The sequence below is a fragment of the Carettochelys insculpta genome, chromosome 26, assembly GCF_033958435.1.
Source record: "Carettochelys insculpta isolate YL-2023 chromosome 26, ASM3395843v1, whole genome shotgun sequence".
NCBI classification, from domain to species: domain Eukaryota; kingdom Metazoa; phylum Chordata; order Testudines; family Carettochelyidae; genus Carettochelys; species Carettochelys insculpta.
The window spans coordinates 8,768,068-8,783,894 of NC_134162.1; the positions used below are offsets into that span (position 1 = coordinate 8,768,068).

At 45.8% G+C, this 15,827-nt stretch overlaps 1 protein-coding gene across 1 annotated transcript; it reads right to left on the reverse strand.

Moving 5' to 3' along the window:
* Positions 1-658: 658 nt before the first annotated feature.
* LOC142001782 (acidic mammalian chitinase-like) lies at positions 659-10,104 on the reverse strand. The gene is made up of 10 exons (XM_074977331.1): positions 10,050-10,104; positions 9,716-9,917; positions 9,240-9,296; positions 8,439-8,604; positions 7,798-7,922; positions 6,208-6,331; positions 5,895-6,080; positions 5,000-5,119; positions 2,552-2,693; positions 659-891 (listed from the first exon to the last, which is right to left on the reverse strand). The coding sequence occupies exons 1-10, from the start codon at positions 10,102-10,104 to the stop codon at positions 659-661; spliced, it is 1,410 nt and encodes a 469-aa protein (XP_074833432.1).
* Between the last annotated feature and the right edge of the window lie 5,723 nt (positions 10,105-15,827).

Below are 15,827 nucleotides of genomic sequence, written 5' to 3' on the forward strand. Positions count from 1 at the left end.
AAATCAAAAGTGGGGCATGATGCCAAAAAGCTTGGGAGCCACTGGTCTGCTGGATAGTGTAGATATAAGCGGCTGTCTCCTTACTTTACAGAATCCTGGGTATGCTTGCAGGCAGTTTGCTGTTAGAGTCAGTGTGTGTCTTGTGATGACAAAAGACTGCCATCTACTTGGCCCTTCTAGGGGAGTGGTGGTTTAAGAGTCTGTTCTAATACCTATGGGTCACTTGTGTTCCTCCTGTGTCCTGCTGATCAGCTCTCAGGTGAGTGTGTATTTCAACAGCCTTTGTCTCCATTTTTATGTCTTGTGTTTGTAATAAGTGTATATGTCTTAGTGTTATACATTGTTGAATTTTTGCTTCATTATGCTTGTGCTCCAATAAATCTGTTAGTCTCTAAGGTGCCAAAGGACTTCTTGTTTTTGCAGATACAGACTAGCACGGCTCCTCCTCTGATACTAGTTCAAAACTGTTTAAGGGGTGCTTAATCTGTGTTGCCCATGACATCAAACTCTGCTTTGTGACGCCAGTGCTCCCTTTGTGTGTACGCAGTGAGAGAAATCACAAATGGTTATTTTATTGCAATGCACATTTATTGATCATTTTCTCATCTGAGGTCTGCATCTAATATAAGAAGATGTGCAAATCTCGTGAATGTTCTTCTCATGCCCAATTGCAGCAGGAGCAGCTGGAGTCGAAGACCAGGCCAGCCTGGCAGAATTGCTGGTAGGTTTTCCCATTGACACAGTTGTAGAAGGCATTGCTGTTACTGGGATCTGGGTAGAGGCCATTGGTTCTGCTGGAGCAGAAGTTGCTGCTGCTGCTGCCACTGGAAGGGGCAGTGGTGGCTGGTTGGTTAGTAGTGGCACCAAGTGTGGCTACTGGAACCCAGCAGTCTGAAAGATATAAACATGAAGGGACTTAGGGATCACAGTGGACCACAAGCTAAATCCGAGTCAACAATGTGATGATGTTGCAAAAAAAAAAAAAAAAAAAAGCAGACAAGACTCTGGGATGTGTTAACAGGAGTGTGGTGAGCAAGACACGAGAAATCGTCCTTCCGCTCAACTCTGCACTGATTAGGCCTCAAGTGAAGAATTTTGCCCAGTTCTGGGCACCACATTTCAAGAAAGATGTGGAGAAATTGGAGAAGGCCCAGAGAAGAGCAACAAGAATGATGAAAGGTCTAGAGAACGTGAGCTGTGAGACAAGGCTGAAAGAACTGGGTTTGTGTACTTTAGAAAAGAGAAGACTCAGAGGGGCCAAGATAGCGGTTTTCAAGTACCTCAAAGAAGTTTACAAGGAAGAGGGAGAAAAATTGTTCTCCTTGGCCTCTGAGGACAGGACAAGGAGCAATGGGCTTAAACTGCAGCAAGGGAGGCTTAGGCTGAAAATTAGGAAAAACTTCCTACCTGCCAGGATGGTTAAACTCCAGAAAAAATTGACTGCAGAGATATTTAAAAGTGGGTTAGAGAGACATCTATCAGGGATGGTCTAGATGGTGCTTGGTCCTGCAGTGAGGGCAGGGGGCTGGACTTGATTCACTCTCAAGGTCTCTTCCAGTTCTAGTGCTCTGTGAGTCTATGAAGGGGAGGAATTAGGAAGTGCCCTCTCCTGAGCGTCTGAGGCATGGTGGTAGAAGAGCAGCATGAGGAGGGAGTTGAAGGTGGTCAGGGAAGCAGCTTCCCAGACGTGTTTGGGGCAGATTTTCCTTCACGTGGAAGCAAGTGTAAAGGTGCATGTGGGATAAGGTAACAAGCAGGCGCCCTAGGCTGGCTTCACTGGCTGAGCAGAGGGAGCAACACAGCAGAATACGACAGCAGCAGAGCAGCTGACTGGATTGCTGGCCCCCTGCACAAGGTGTATGGGGGGTACAGCTATGTGCTCCCACAAGGGGCAGGACCTCAGATAGAAGGGGTGGGCCTGGGGGCCCGCTTCTCCCTGCCAGATCTCCAGTGCTGCCCAGAGGACACCCGCTGGGGCTCCACAAGCGATTTAAAGGGCCAGACCCTTTTAAATTGCTGGGTCCCAAGGCAGTTGTCTCCTTTGCCATTGACTGTCAGCAGACCTGGGTAGCAGATAAGAAGGTGAGGAACAGAGGAGCAATGGGCCTTCGAGGGGAGGACACAAAGCTTGACTCTAGTGTGGTGGTGAAGGGAGAAGAGGAGGGAATGAGTGCGGGGCAGGGAAGGGACTGGTGTGGATGGATAGCTCAGTGGTTAGAGCATTGACCTTGTAAACACAGAGTTGTGAGCTCAATCCAGGGATGTGAGGAAGGCTTTCAGGGCCCTGGTCAGGTTAGATTAAAAAAATCTGTCAGGGATGGTGATAGGTCCTGCCATGAGGGCAGGGGACTGGACCCGTCCCTTCCAGCTCTATGAGATGTGTGTGTCTCCATATCTCCATGTTTCCCAACAGCAGCTCTCTGAATAGACCTAAAAGGGTGAGGTCAGCACCACCGTGGCCAAAGAGGAGGAGTTTGCAGTAGGTGAGCCAGGAAGAGATGCAGGTCTAGAGGAGAATTCACCTGGCACCAGGTCTCAGGCATGTACTCGCTGGGAGTGGTGACGCCCAGGGCAGATTTCAAGGAGTTCATCAGAGGGTATTTGCCTTCTCCACAGAATGTGCCTGTAAAGTCATCCAGATCAATAGCCCAGACCATGGCACCTCCGAAATTGTTCTCCAACAGCCACTTGGCCTGTGAAGGAAGATTTTAAAGCAGAGAGTTGTAAATGTCTCAGTAAAGATCCTCAAAACCCTGCCTTCCCTCGTGCTGAAGTTGCAGCTTATCAGTCCATGGTGTCTAGCAGTCCAGCACACTAGCCACTAGCCACATGTAGTTATTTGTCTGGTTGACTGTGGCTAGCTGGCTTGAACAATAAATATATTTTCAGAATTATGTGGCTAGTTCACTACAGCAATAGCCACTATGGGGACTACTGCTTCAGAACTGGCTGGATACCACAGGCTTATCTGAAGGTTTCTGGGCCTAATTCATAGAATCATAGAATAGTAGGACTGGAAGGGACCTTGAGAGGCCATTGAGTCCAGCCCCTGCCCCAATGGTGGGGCCAAGTACTGTCTAAACCATCCCTGACAGACATTTATCTAACCTGTTCTTAAATATCTCCACAGATGGAGATTCCACAACCTCCCTTGACAATTTATTCCACTGTTTGACCACCCTGGCAGCTAGGAACTTTTTCCTAATGTCCAACCTAAACCTCCCTTGCTGCAGTTTAAGCCCATTGCCTTGTGTTCTATCCTCAGAGTCCAAGAAGAACAAGTTTTGTCCCTCCTCCTTATGACACCCTTTTAGATACCTGAAAACCGCTATCATGTCACCCCTCAATCTTCTCTTTTCCAAACTAAACAAGCCCAATTCTTCCAGCCTTTCTTCATAGGTCACATTCTCTAGACCTTTAATCATTCTTGTTGCTCTTTTCTGGACCATCTCTAATTTCTCCACATCTTTCTTGAACTGCGGTGCCCAGAACTGGACACAATACTCCGGCTGAGGCCTAACCAGTGCAGAGCAGAGTGGAAGAATGACTTCTCGTGTCTTGTTCACAACACACCTGTTAATGCATCCCAGAATCATGTTTGCTTTTTTTGCAAATATGTTGACTCACATTTAGCTTGTGGTCCACTATAACCCCTAGATCCCTTTCTGCTGTAGTCATTCCTAGACAGTCTCTCCCCATTCCGTATTTGTGAAACTGATTATTCCTTCCCAAGTAGAGCATTTGCATTTGTCCCTATTAAACTTAATCCTGTTTACCTCAGACCATTTCTCCAATTTATCCAGATCATTTTGAATTATGACCCTATCCTCCAAAACAGTTGCAACCCCTCCCAGCTTGGGATCATCTGCAGACTTAATAAGCGTACTTTCTATGCCAATATCTAAATCATTGATGAAGATATTGAACAGGACAGGTCCTAAAACAGACCCCTGCGGAACCCCACTTGTTATACTTTTCCAGCAGCATTGAGAACCATTAAGAACTACTCTCTGAGTATGGTTATCCAGCCAGTTATGCACCCACCCTATAGTAGCCTCATCTAAATTGTATTTGCCTAGTTTTTTTATAAGAATATCATGCGAGACTATCAAATGCTTTACTAACGTCTAGGTATACCACATCTACCGCTTCTCCCATATCCACAAGGCTCATTATCCTATCAAAGAAAGCTATCAGATTGGTTTGACATGATTTGTTCTTTACAAATCCATGCTGGCTGTTCCCTATCACCTTACCACCTTCCAAGTGCTTGCAGGTGATTTCTTGAATTACCTGCTCCATTATCTTTCCTGGCACAGAAGTTAAGCTGACTCACCTGTAGTTTCCTGGGTTATTCTTATTCTCTTTTTTTATAGATGGGCACTATATTTGCCCTTTTCCAGTCTTCTGGAATCTGTCTCCCATGTTTTTCCAAAGATGATAGATAAAGGCTCAGACACCTCCTCTATCAGCTCCTTGAGTGTTCTAGGAATTCCACAGCCTTTGCTCATATGAAAGGCTTCCTGTCAGTGGGAGTGGAATAAGGGCTTCAAACAAAGTCTTTAAATAGCAACAGAGGTGGAATAGACGTTGACACTAAGTCTATTCAATTTTCCTGTTGACTTCAGTGGGCTTTGGATCAGGTTCACAGCAAACCAAGGCAATGCGTGTCAGATGTAAACTGTGCACTTTGTCCCAAGGTGTAAATACAATGCAGTGCAGACACCCATGTCATTTTCTTCCTGAGCCTAGGAATATCAAGGGTCTCTGTTCATATCCAATCCTAGGAAGCGTAACTAAACAGAGGGAAATTCACTCTCCTCCAGGTGGTGGAATCCTCTAGGCAGAGGAAGAAGCACTGTGGAGACCCTGTAAGATGTTAAAACTAGCCAAGGGTTAGAAGGGAACACCTGTCCCGGTCCCCCCCCCCGAACAGCGAGCCTGGTATAGGTGTGAAAGTCCTGACGTGGACCACAGAGAGCTGACATAACAGGTTTACCTTGATGGCGAAGCTCTTAGGATTGTCATAGCTGATCCATTGATTTCCTTTGTAGGCATACGGGACATCCTGAGGGGGATTCCACACTACGGTGGCTCCACTCTTCAAGAAGGTACAGACCTGGGACATAAAGGTTTTTTGTTAAGTTGGCTGAGGAAGGTCCTAGCTGATGTAGAGGACTATATCTGTCTGTTCGTACAACCCCATTGTCTTTGGCCTGACCCAGCACACTGTGCCCCGTCAGTCCAACAGGGCTTGTTTTAATGTTTAACATTCTGGGACCATTGCAGGTCTCCCTGTCAAGACACCACTGGAGTCAGACCCTCATGTCACACACATTCCCTTAGGAAAAGGAGAATTTCTCTAGAAAGCCCTGGGTACTGCTTCTTGCTTTCATCTCCCTGACTCCTGCTCCAACCATTGGGTGTGACTACTCACACACAAGTAGTGACACAGTGACAATTCAGCAGTCTCTGGTAGACTTGCAAGACTGCAGGTGTGAATCAAGGCTGAACATTATTATTTAGTAAGAGGATTGTGGGAGCACCTAGGCCCCTGGTTTGTGAACATGCTGTCGTTATGTCAGGTGGTGTACATACACAAAGATGGTCCCAGATCTAACCAACATAAATATGATAATGGTTCCACCCATAAAAGGGGTTACCAATGCTGGCAAAACTATCCAAACTCATCAGAGCAAACTCTAGAGCAGCTAAGAAACGTTTTTGCTCTAATGGCCTACGCCCTTGTGGGATGTGAAGTGTGGCTGTGCCGTTCTGTTCCTGAGTGTCTCTGTCAGAAATGTTTCGTAGACGCATCCACGAGCAAAAATATCAGGCGAATGCCCATGGCTCAGAACCAGTCCGGTCTGCTGCACCCATTTTTGAAATTTTACCTCAAAGTAGGCCAGGGTCCCGGCTGATTGGGTGTAAGCCCCTGCAGCTCCTGGGCCAGAGGTTGGGGCAGCCAGACAATGGTCTGACGGGTCAGTGAGGGTGAAAGTGTGGGCATAGGCGCCGAATCCAACCATCAGCTTCTCAGCTGGGGCACCGTTGTTCTTCCAATAGTTCATGGCATAGTCCTAGGGGAGATGTCACAGTGAGCTGGCCAGGGAGAGGTTCCAAAGAGGTTCATAGCAGTTAAACTCTGCCCTCAACAGATGAAGTGACAGAAGGCAAAACGACAGCTGGTTTGGTGTTATTACTCACCACGTTGAAGTAGATGTAAGAGCCTTGGTCAGCGGGACCTGCAAAGAGAGGACTGTTCTCCCCGGTGAAGCCTTCCCAGGAGCCCCTCATGTCGTAGGTCATCATGTTGATCAAGTCCATATATCTTTGTAGAAAAAGCAAGTGACCAGAAATATCATAGAACAATAGAGCTGGAAGAGACCTAAGAAGCCATCAAGTCCAGCCCCCTGCTCAAGGCAGGACCAAATTCCATCAGATCAGCCCAGCCAGGGCTCTGTCGAGCCGAGACTTAAACACCTCCAGGGATGGAAACTCCACTACTTCCCAACCGCAACTTGAGACCATTGTTCCCTGTTCTGCCATCTGTGACCATTGTGAACAGCCTCTCTCCAGCCTCTTTGCAACCTCCCTTCAGTAAGTTGAAGACTGTTAACAAATCCTGCCTCAGTCTTCTCTTCTGCAGACTAAACAGACCCAATTCCCTCAACCTTTCTTCATCAGCCATGTGCTCCAGCCCCCTAATTAAAAGATACCAAAGATATCATTCTGGAGTTTTACTTCCCTCCCCCCGTAAAGACTGGCTACATCTACACTAGCACACTATGTTGAAATAGCCTATTTCGACGTAAGAACATCGAAATAGGCTACTTTGATGCATATCATCTACATGTCCTCCAGGGCTGGTGCCATCGACATTCAACATCGAAGTAGTGACGGAGAACATCAAAAAGAGCCGCCCCGGAAGGAAATGCGGAGTGTCCACACACACAAGTGCTCCCTGTTGAAATAAGGGGCCGGGAAAGCCCCAAGCCGCCCCCTTAAAGGGCCCCTCCCAGACACACTCACCCTGCACAGCACGAGATCCACAGAACCAACAACCAGTTGCAGACCCCATGCACGCAGCATAGACCCCCCAGCTGCAGCAGCAGCAGCCAGAAGCCCTGGACTAAGGGCTGCTGCACACAGTGACCATAGAGCCCCGCAGGGACTGGACAGAGTGTCTCTCAACCCCTCAGCTGATGGCTGCCATGGAGGACCCCACTATTTCGATGTAGCGGGATGTGGATCATCTACACACACACTATTTCAATGTTGAACATCGAAGTAGGGCACTATTCCCATCTTTGGATAGGAATAGTGATTTCGACGTCTCACCGCCTAATGTCAATTTCAACATCGAAATAGCTCACGGCACACGTAGATGCGACGCCTACTATTTCGACGTTGCGCTAGCTACTTTGAAGTAGCCGGCTAGTGTAGATGCACCCTGTTTGTTGAATAATGACCCCATCTAATGCTGCCAACCAGGATAGATGGCTTCAGAGTTCTTAGCCAGCTAAATTTTAAAATCACCTTTACCATTGGCCAAGTCTAGCCCTGAGCCCTATTAGAACCTCATTCTTAAACCTTATGTAGAGTCCTTCTTCCTATCCAATGTTATTGCTACTTTCTTCAGTCTGCAAGAGCTGTATGGAACTTTCTGCCGGAAGGCAGGTTGTGACAAAGCACACATAACCTGTGTCACGTGGGCTTTCCTTTTGATTTCCACTGCCCCAGTTTCCCTTCATTGTTTGGTTTCCCATCGGACTTAGGAATTAATGAGACACTTACTTGGGCATCTGTGGGATCTGGTAAGCAGTTTCGATAGTGCCTTTCCCAGCAGACACGGCTGCAGAAATCAGCAGCCTGGGTTTGTTGCTCTGAGCAGCCTCTTGCTTGAAAGCTTTGTACATTTCCTAGAATATGGACACACGTCTCAGTGCTAAGGAGGGGTAGCAAATCACCAGCTTTACAGCTGTGATAAACAATGGAATGAGTTTGGAGGAAAACATCTCTCAAATCATTCACTATTTGCCACAGGAACGGACGTATGTGGGTACATGCATCTTCTCAACTATAAGGCAATATAGTCATAAGCTCACACATTGATTGCGGAATACTGAAATTTACAAGGTTATAGTCTGCGTTCACTTCATTGCAAGACCACTGCTCAGATACTGGACTACCAATATAATTAGGCGGGCATGTAGACAGGTAGAAAGCATTCACCATCATTTTCACTGGACACCATGGTGACTCACTTCTCTGCCCAATATTGTACCACTGAAAACGTTGAGCTATGATTGCAAGAAGACTATAGATGGGCACGCAGCAACCTCCAATCACAAGGGGCTAGTTTGGGATGCTGTATCACTTGCTAGCTCAGATGGCCTGGGAACTGGCATGCCATACTAGCGAAAAGAAATACAGACCTGCAGCAAGATGGTGAAAAGCTGCTGGGTATCAGCAGGACTGCCTCTGTTGCCAGGGTATTCCCAGTCTATGTCCAGCCCATCAAAATCATACTTGCGCAGGAAGGAGATGGCAGAGTGGATGAAGGTCTGGTGATTCTGAGCAGTGGAAACCATGTTGGAGAACCTGAAAAGATAAACAGGCAACAGGTAAATGGTGTTATTCAAACATGTGAAACAGTAAACGAAAGTGTAACTTACGTCTAAAGCATGCCAGTGGCTAGTTCACAGAGAGGATAACAGGCTACTATTATCACCAGCTAATGGATCCGCTCATTTAATGAAAGTGATAGAGGTCAAAGATTCGGTGCTGAAGGTCTGAGATTGAAACCATGCTGAAAGCCCATGGTGAAGGTTGGCAAACAAAGATAGGGGGCTACAAATGGCTGGGCATATTACAGCAGCCAATAAAGAAGGTGTGAAGAGCATCATTATTTTTTATCGAGGCTTCTCCAATTGCTTCTCCCTCTCCCGCTACAGGGGAAATGGCAACTTTGCAGAATATGTGTTGGATACAGACCCAGTGTTCAATCTGGTTGTGGACAATGCAGTGAAAGGTTATCTCCTTAATGACCCCGCTGCCAACAAATGTTTCTCATGTGGCATTCAACTCTGGGCTAGAAGTTCCTGGCTAGTGGGATGTGCTGTGTAAATATGTAGGTTGGGAAGTAGAAATTAGGGGCAAGAAGGGAAGGGACTGAGGGGCAAGACAAAGATAAAGAAGGGGAAAAAATAAGCTAATGCTGAAACATTCGCCCTTACTTTTGGGTCCCGAAATTCCAGCCTCCCACAGACAGCAGGGTTTTCAGGTCAGGATTGCTGTGAAGAAATGATTTTAAAGGACACTAAAAGAATGAAGAGCGACAGAGATTATGGTGGTCGTTATTCAAATTCATTTGGCCATAATGGAGCAGATTCTACTACAGCCATGAATTCCCCTCTCCCTCCTGAAATCTAAGGAATTACATGGGGATATATAAGAGCAAATATGGAATAGTATTTTCTCCACTTCCCCTTCTAATCAGTTGTCCAGGGTTGTGCTGCAGTGTTGAACAGTTATCTCATTCCACCCCACTCCTGGTTGCATTTCAGTGGCGTATCATTTGACTTAAGCTGCTACACCAATCTGCAAAGCTCTGTGGGATCCTTTGGGTGGCAGGGGATGAAAGTACTGGGCACCTACTAGTTGTTAATCACTGCAGAAAACTCACAAACTCGTTGAATTACATTGCACATACTACATCTTGAGCCCATTGATTCCAGCGTAGAGGGTCACGTCATTCCATTCGATGGTTTGGATCTGGTTGTTGGCCATGCCAGCGAAGGCATAGATCACATGAGTGCACAGACATGGGTCAAGATTATTGGGCATGTACCGTGCAATCCCAGGTCGGTACTGGCACCAGTTGGTGAAGTAACAGATGATGTTGGTAGAGGAGCCTGGAATTTAGAAGAAGATCAGGGCATGTGTCTTGATTAACAAATAACATGCAGAGAGAGCAGATGGAGCTATTTCAGCCCTCTCCTGGTGACTCAGATGGAAAATCATTAGTAAAAACATGTTTGACTTACCTAGCTGCACGTGCAGCACAAGGGCCAGACCTACGAAGACATGGAGAAGTTCCATAATGAATTGCTCAGACACAGGTCAAGGTATGTGATTCTCTCACCAGTATATTTCAAAGAGCCTTATCAAGGAGTCCAGTATCAATAGCCCCATTCTGCAGCGGAAGAAACTGAGGCAGAGAGCAGCAATGTGACTTGCCCCAGATCATCCAGAAAGCTAATGGTAGAGATGGGAACAGAATGTAGCTCTCCTGTGTTCTAAAGCTGTGCTCTACTTTATCCACTAGGCCACACTCTAGGGCAGGGGTGAGCAAATATCAGCCCCTGGGCCAGATTTGGTCCTCCAGGTTTAGTCCCTGGTGGGCCCCTCTCTCTATATTTACCTGTGTCTCTGCAGATACAAGGAATCACAAATCTTGTTGGATGTGGATTGCTGATCATTGCCAATGGGAGCAATGGGAAGCTGCATAGACCAGGAAATTTCATGCCACTCCCATTGGCTGTGACTGGCAATCCATGGCCAACGAGATCTGCGACCATCCAATGCCAGCGGAGGAGCAGGTGAATGTAGTGGCGACAGCCCACCAGGGACTGACGTTCGTGAGCTGCTGCTTTTTAATTGCCCGCAATTGCTCTGTCTAGGGAGATGATAGCTGGATAGACATGCATGAATGGGAAGGAAATCAGTTTCATTACCAGAATTATTCTACTTCTATAAAGAACAAAGAGAAGTCATCCCCCCAGGCTCATTGTGCAACTGATTCTTAAGATACTCACCGATCAGAAGGAAGAGCTTGCCCCTTTTTTTTTTTTTTGCCTGTGCACTACCTCTGTTGAGCACTTGCCTGGCTTTTATAAGATGCTGTCTGCTCCTCCTCAGCTCCACACATGACACCAGTATGTGTCTCCACCCCATATATAAAACAAAAGGTTAATCTGTCATTGTAGGTGGACTAAACTGAAGTAGTTCCCTCCCACCCACAACCATCTCCCATTGGGAGTAGTACTTTATTTTCAGTCTGCTGTAATCAAGGTTGATGGATAAGAGGGCACATTTGAAAGTGACTTACTGGGTTCCCCACCTCCTGCCCCAAAAGGTTAAAGCTCTCCACTGGAATTCTCCTGAACGTGCTGGGTGTTATGTAAAGAAACCTTAATAATCTCATAGATGTATGTTTTGGAGCAGAGCTTGCCAACATATGCATACAGATTGGAATATCATGTAAGCTAGGAGGAATGACTCTGTAAGCCTATTTTTGGAGAGCAGTGATAACAGCAGCCTGGCAAACATATATGCCCTCTGCTAAATGCACTCTGCACCCATCCCTTTACCCAGATTTGTGTGATGCTCACTGACCTGCGGGACCAATAGCTTTGAACCTTTGGTAGGTCCTGAAGGGACAGCCATCCAGCAGATGATGGTTCTTTCCTCATGATTGGAAGATTCCCATGGCTCCAACACAGAGGTGGGATGGAAGGCAGAATATGGATGAATAATTAACTCCACAATAACACTGGTCAAAAGTGTTCAGGTGGAACATTCATCTGTCAGAATATGCCATTTCATCAAAACTAGCACTTTCCATGGGTACAGGTAAAATTCCATGTGGAAAAAGTGAGTTTTGAACTTCTCAGAATAGAATGCTTCCATTTTTCCTTTCAGAATGCCTGAAAAATGTCACAATTAGAATGAAATGTTTTGGTTTTATTTAAAACACCATGTTTCACATGACCTGACACAAATTTATTTAAAAAAAATTCATTTCATGGGAAATTTCCATTTCATTTTTAATTTTATTTTTTTCCAAAATTCAGAATGAAAACAATTATAAAAATGCTGCAATTTCCTGCCAAATGGAAATTCTGAGTTTGACCAGCCCTATTCTGAAGCCATAGTTACCTCTTACTTTCTAAGAACTTGTGTAATTATTTTCACATGCCTGATGCATGAAAATAGGTGAATGCCTGGCCATGAGACATTGTTCCCAGCTGAAGCAGCATGAACTCGTATCAGTTAGTTCAGAAACCTCAGTCCTCTTCTTTCACCTAATGTATAAATCCTTAGATCTATCTATCTATCTATCTAATGTCACCTTACAACTGCCAGCTGACAGAGATTAAAAAACCGCAATCATTCCAGTTCTCCTGGAATAATGAAACAGCATACCTAGACTTTGTCAAATTATTTTCTCTGCTGGTGTAAATGGCCTTAGCTGCACTGAAGTCAATAGAAGCAGAGAGGAAGCCGTGCTAGTCTATATACTATCAAAACAAAAAAGCAGTCAAGTAGCACTTTAAAGACTAACAAAATAATTTATTAGGTGAGCTTTTGTGGGACAGACCCACTTCTTCAGACCATAGCCATACCAGAAGAGACTCAATATTTAAGGCACAGAGAACCAAAAACAGTAATCAAAGTTGACAAATCAGAAAAAAATTATCCAGGTGAGCAAATCAGAGAGCAGAGGGGTGGGGGTACGGTACAAATCAAGGATGGCCTGATCGGTACCACACTGTACCAGAAACCCACTGATCGCTATACTTACCTACACCCTTCTAGCTTCCATCCTGCACACACAACTAGATCCATTGTTTACAGTCAAGCCCTTAGGTACAATCGCATTTGCTCAGATCCAACTGACAGAGACCAAAAACTAGAAGATCTTTACCAAATATTCATAAACTTGAATTACCCACCAGGAGAAATAAAAAAACAAATCGATAGGGCCAGACAAATACCCAGAGACCAGCTACTCCAAGATAGGCCCAAAAAAGCCAAGAACAGAACACCACTGCTCATCACCTACAGCCCCCAACTCAAACTACTGCAATGAATTATTAAAGACATACAACCTATTCTTAATCAGGATGCCACACTCCAGAAGGGCCTAGGTGACAGGCCTGTTCTCTTCTGCAGACAACTTCCCAACCTTATGAGGATTCTAACAAACAGCCACAGTCTATACCACAAGAATACCAGTGCTGGGACTTTTCCTTGCAACAAAGCCTGCTGCCAGCTTTGTCCACATATCTATTGTGGTGATACCATCACTGGACCTAACCAGGTTATTCACAGAATCACGGGCACATTCTCATATCCCTCAACCAGCATCATATATGCCATCATGTGCCAACAATGCCCAGGTGCTTTGTATGCTTTGGACAGACTTCAAACTCTCTCAGACAAAGAGTTAATGGGCACAAAACAGACATCAAAACATTCCTGATCCACAAACCAGTTAGTATACATTTTAATGGAGTGGGCCATTCTGTTAATGACTTAAGAGTTTGCATCTTATTGAAGAAGAATTTTCAGTCAGCTTTAGAAAGAGAAGCTACTGAACTCTCTTTCATATTCAAATTTGACACATTAACACGTGGTTTGAACTGGGATGCAAATTTTCTGGGACATTATAGGGGCTCTTTGGCATACTTGGCTTAATCTAATTCTTGACTCCCCCCACCCCGCCCCCTGCTCTTTGATTTGCTCACCTTGATAATTTTTTTCTGATTTGTCAACTTTGATTACTGTTTTTGGTTTTCTGTGCCTTAAATATTGAGTCCGTTCTGTTCTGGCTATGGTCTGAAGAAGTGGGTCTGTCCCATGAAAGCTCACCTAATAAATTATTTTGTTAGTCTTTAAAGTGCTACTTGACTGCTTTTTTGTTTTGAAGTCAATAGAGTACCCCCATGGTCTGCCAGCTGAGAATATGGCACTTCTTATCTAATTAGATATGTGTACCTGCAAATAACCAGATGGGAAATGTAGTCATGGCAATGACATATGCAAATTAGTTGCTCATGCTCACATGCACTTCAGCTGGTGCAATTATGCACCAAGTTTTCTTGCTATCTGTCCCAGAATTTCATATTTCTGTACAACATGCCTAGAACACAGAGCATACACTCTAAAATGTCAGACAACAATCCTCACGGAGTGGTTTGGTTCACGGAGAGACTCAGTGTGTTTCTTGAAAGAAGGGATTGGACATTTCTTTACACCACCCTGCACTGCCAACCTGTGGAACCAGGAATTTTGTCCTTTAGAGGATGAAATGTTAGACAGAAAGTCATCACCCTGTCATCTCAAAGTGTGGGTGCTTAGAAACAGAACTTTTGTCTGCACTTTTCGCATGAGACACAGACTGCGAGATTTGTTACCAGCTCAAGGAACAGGGTCAGCTTGCAGATTTCAAAGAGTTACAGTGATTTGAGTTCTCATGTACTCAGGAGTCCCGCTGGAGACTTGCAGCAGCTAAATCAAGTCTATTGTTCTCAGATTTAGCTAAAAACCTGTGCTTGTTAACTTAGCTTGCCAGCTTCTCTCAAGAGGGAGCTGAATGGAGCACAATGCCACATTTCATACAGGGTCCTGCAAATGACAGGGCAAGACACACAAGAAATTACAGTGGGAATTAGGGCTATGTCTACACCAGGCAAAGGAAGTCAACCACAGATATACAATTCTAGCTATGGTAATTGTGTAGCTAGACTCAATGTGTCTGTGCTCAGCTAACTTGGCTATCCCTACTGGGGAACATTGATGGGAGAGTTTCTCTTGTCGACTTCCTTTACTCCTCGCGTCTCATGAGGAGTACAGGGGTCAACTGCGACCCCTGAGAGGTTGATATTTTGTGCCCCTACCAGACACATGAAATCGAACCCCAGAAGGTCAACCCTGAGCTGGTCAACTTCTGGGCTAGTGTAGCCATAGCCTAGGTTTGGAATACCATACCCCTTCACTCCCTGGCACCCCACTGAAAGCAGCTATAATTTCTCTGTGAGTACCTGATTGTACACTGTGAACCCCCTGACCTGATCTTGGACGGTTTATAGTTTTGCGTAACATATCATTCCATTGCTAAATGCACTTACCACCTTCTGAAGTCTGTGATGGCAAGAGAACACACAGAAAGGGGTTATTAGGCAGCTTTTCTACGGTTAAAGGGTGGTTTTATTTCTGGGAGGCCTTGTGGGAGTACTCATAACACAGGCTGAATTTTAGGTGGGAGCAGGTATGCCCCAAAAGATAAGGCCAGGTCACACGTTCGGAACATGCATTATGAGACACAAGCAAGTAACCACTGAAAACATGGCACATCGTAGCATTCTGCAAGAAGGGAGTGCTCGTAGGAGGTGGGGGGGGGGGTTCAGCAATCTGGTAACAAGGCAGTGACTAGACAATTAGACCACAATATCTTATGGGAGTTATTAAGAAATATGTGATGTATTTGATCAGTATTCATGATGCATGGTTTAGCTATGGAAAGCCAGAATGCCACATATTCATAGGTCATAGACTTTATGAGCACCCTGGGTGCTTGGATTTATATTTTCATAGCCATAGGGCCGCGCCGGGCAACTGCCCCCAGCCCCATGCTTTATGGGGATATGTTTTAGGGCAATCCTGGGTCCAGGGCAGCCTGGAAGTTGGGAGCCTAATGCTGGCAGCGGTGAGTGACCCAGCCCCAGCCCACCCCACTCTGCCCTGCTGTCTCCTGGCATTTGCCTGGGTGAGGGAGAAGAAACTGAAAGCCCCACCCCTTCCCGTTCCTGCTCCATCCCCTCCCTGCCCCCATTCCACCACTTCTCCAAGACTAGGCCCCCCACCCACCTCTCTCTGGCTTCTACTCCTCTCTCAAGCAACACCCCTGCTGGCAGCCCTGGACTCCTCACAGTCCCCTGAAGTGTGGGACCCCCCCAAAACATGGTGCTTGGGGCCGTGGCTCCTGTCTCCACTATAGCTGGGACAGCTCTGCTTGACCATGTTCTGAGCACCAGCAA

Coding starts and splice junctions, on each gene's coding strand:
- LOC142001782 (XM_074977331.1), bottom strand. CDS start 10,104: ATGGAACTTCTCCATGTCTTCGTAGGTCTGGCCCTTGTGCTGCACGTG. Junction 9,918..10,049: donor TGTGCTGCACGTGCAGCTAG/GTAAGTCAAACA, acceptor TCTAAATTCCAG/GCTCCTCTACCAACATCATC. Junction 892..2,551: donor CCTGGGCGTCACCACTCCCA/GCGAGTACATGC, acceptor TATATCTTTCAG/ACTGCTGGGTTCCAGTAGCC.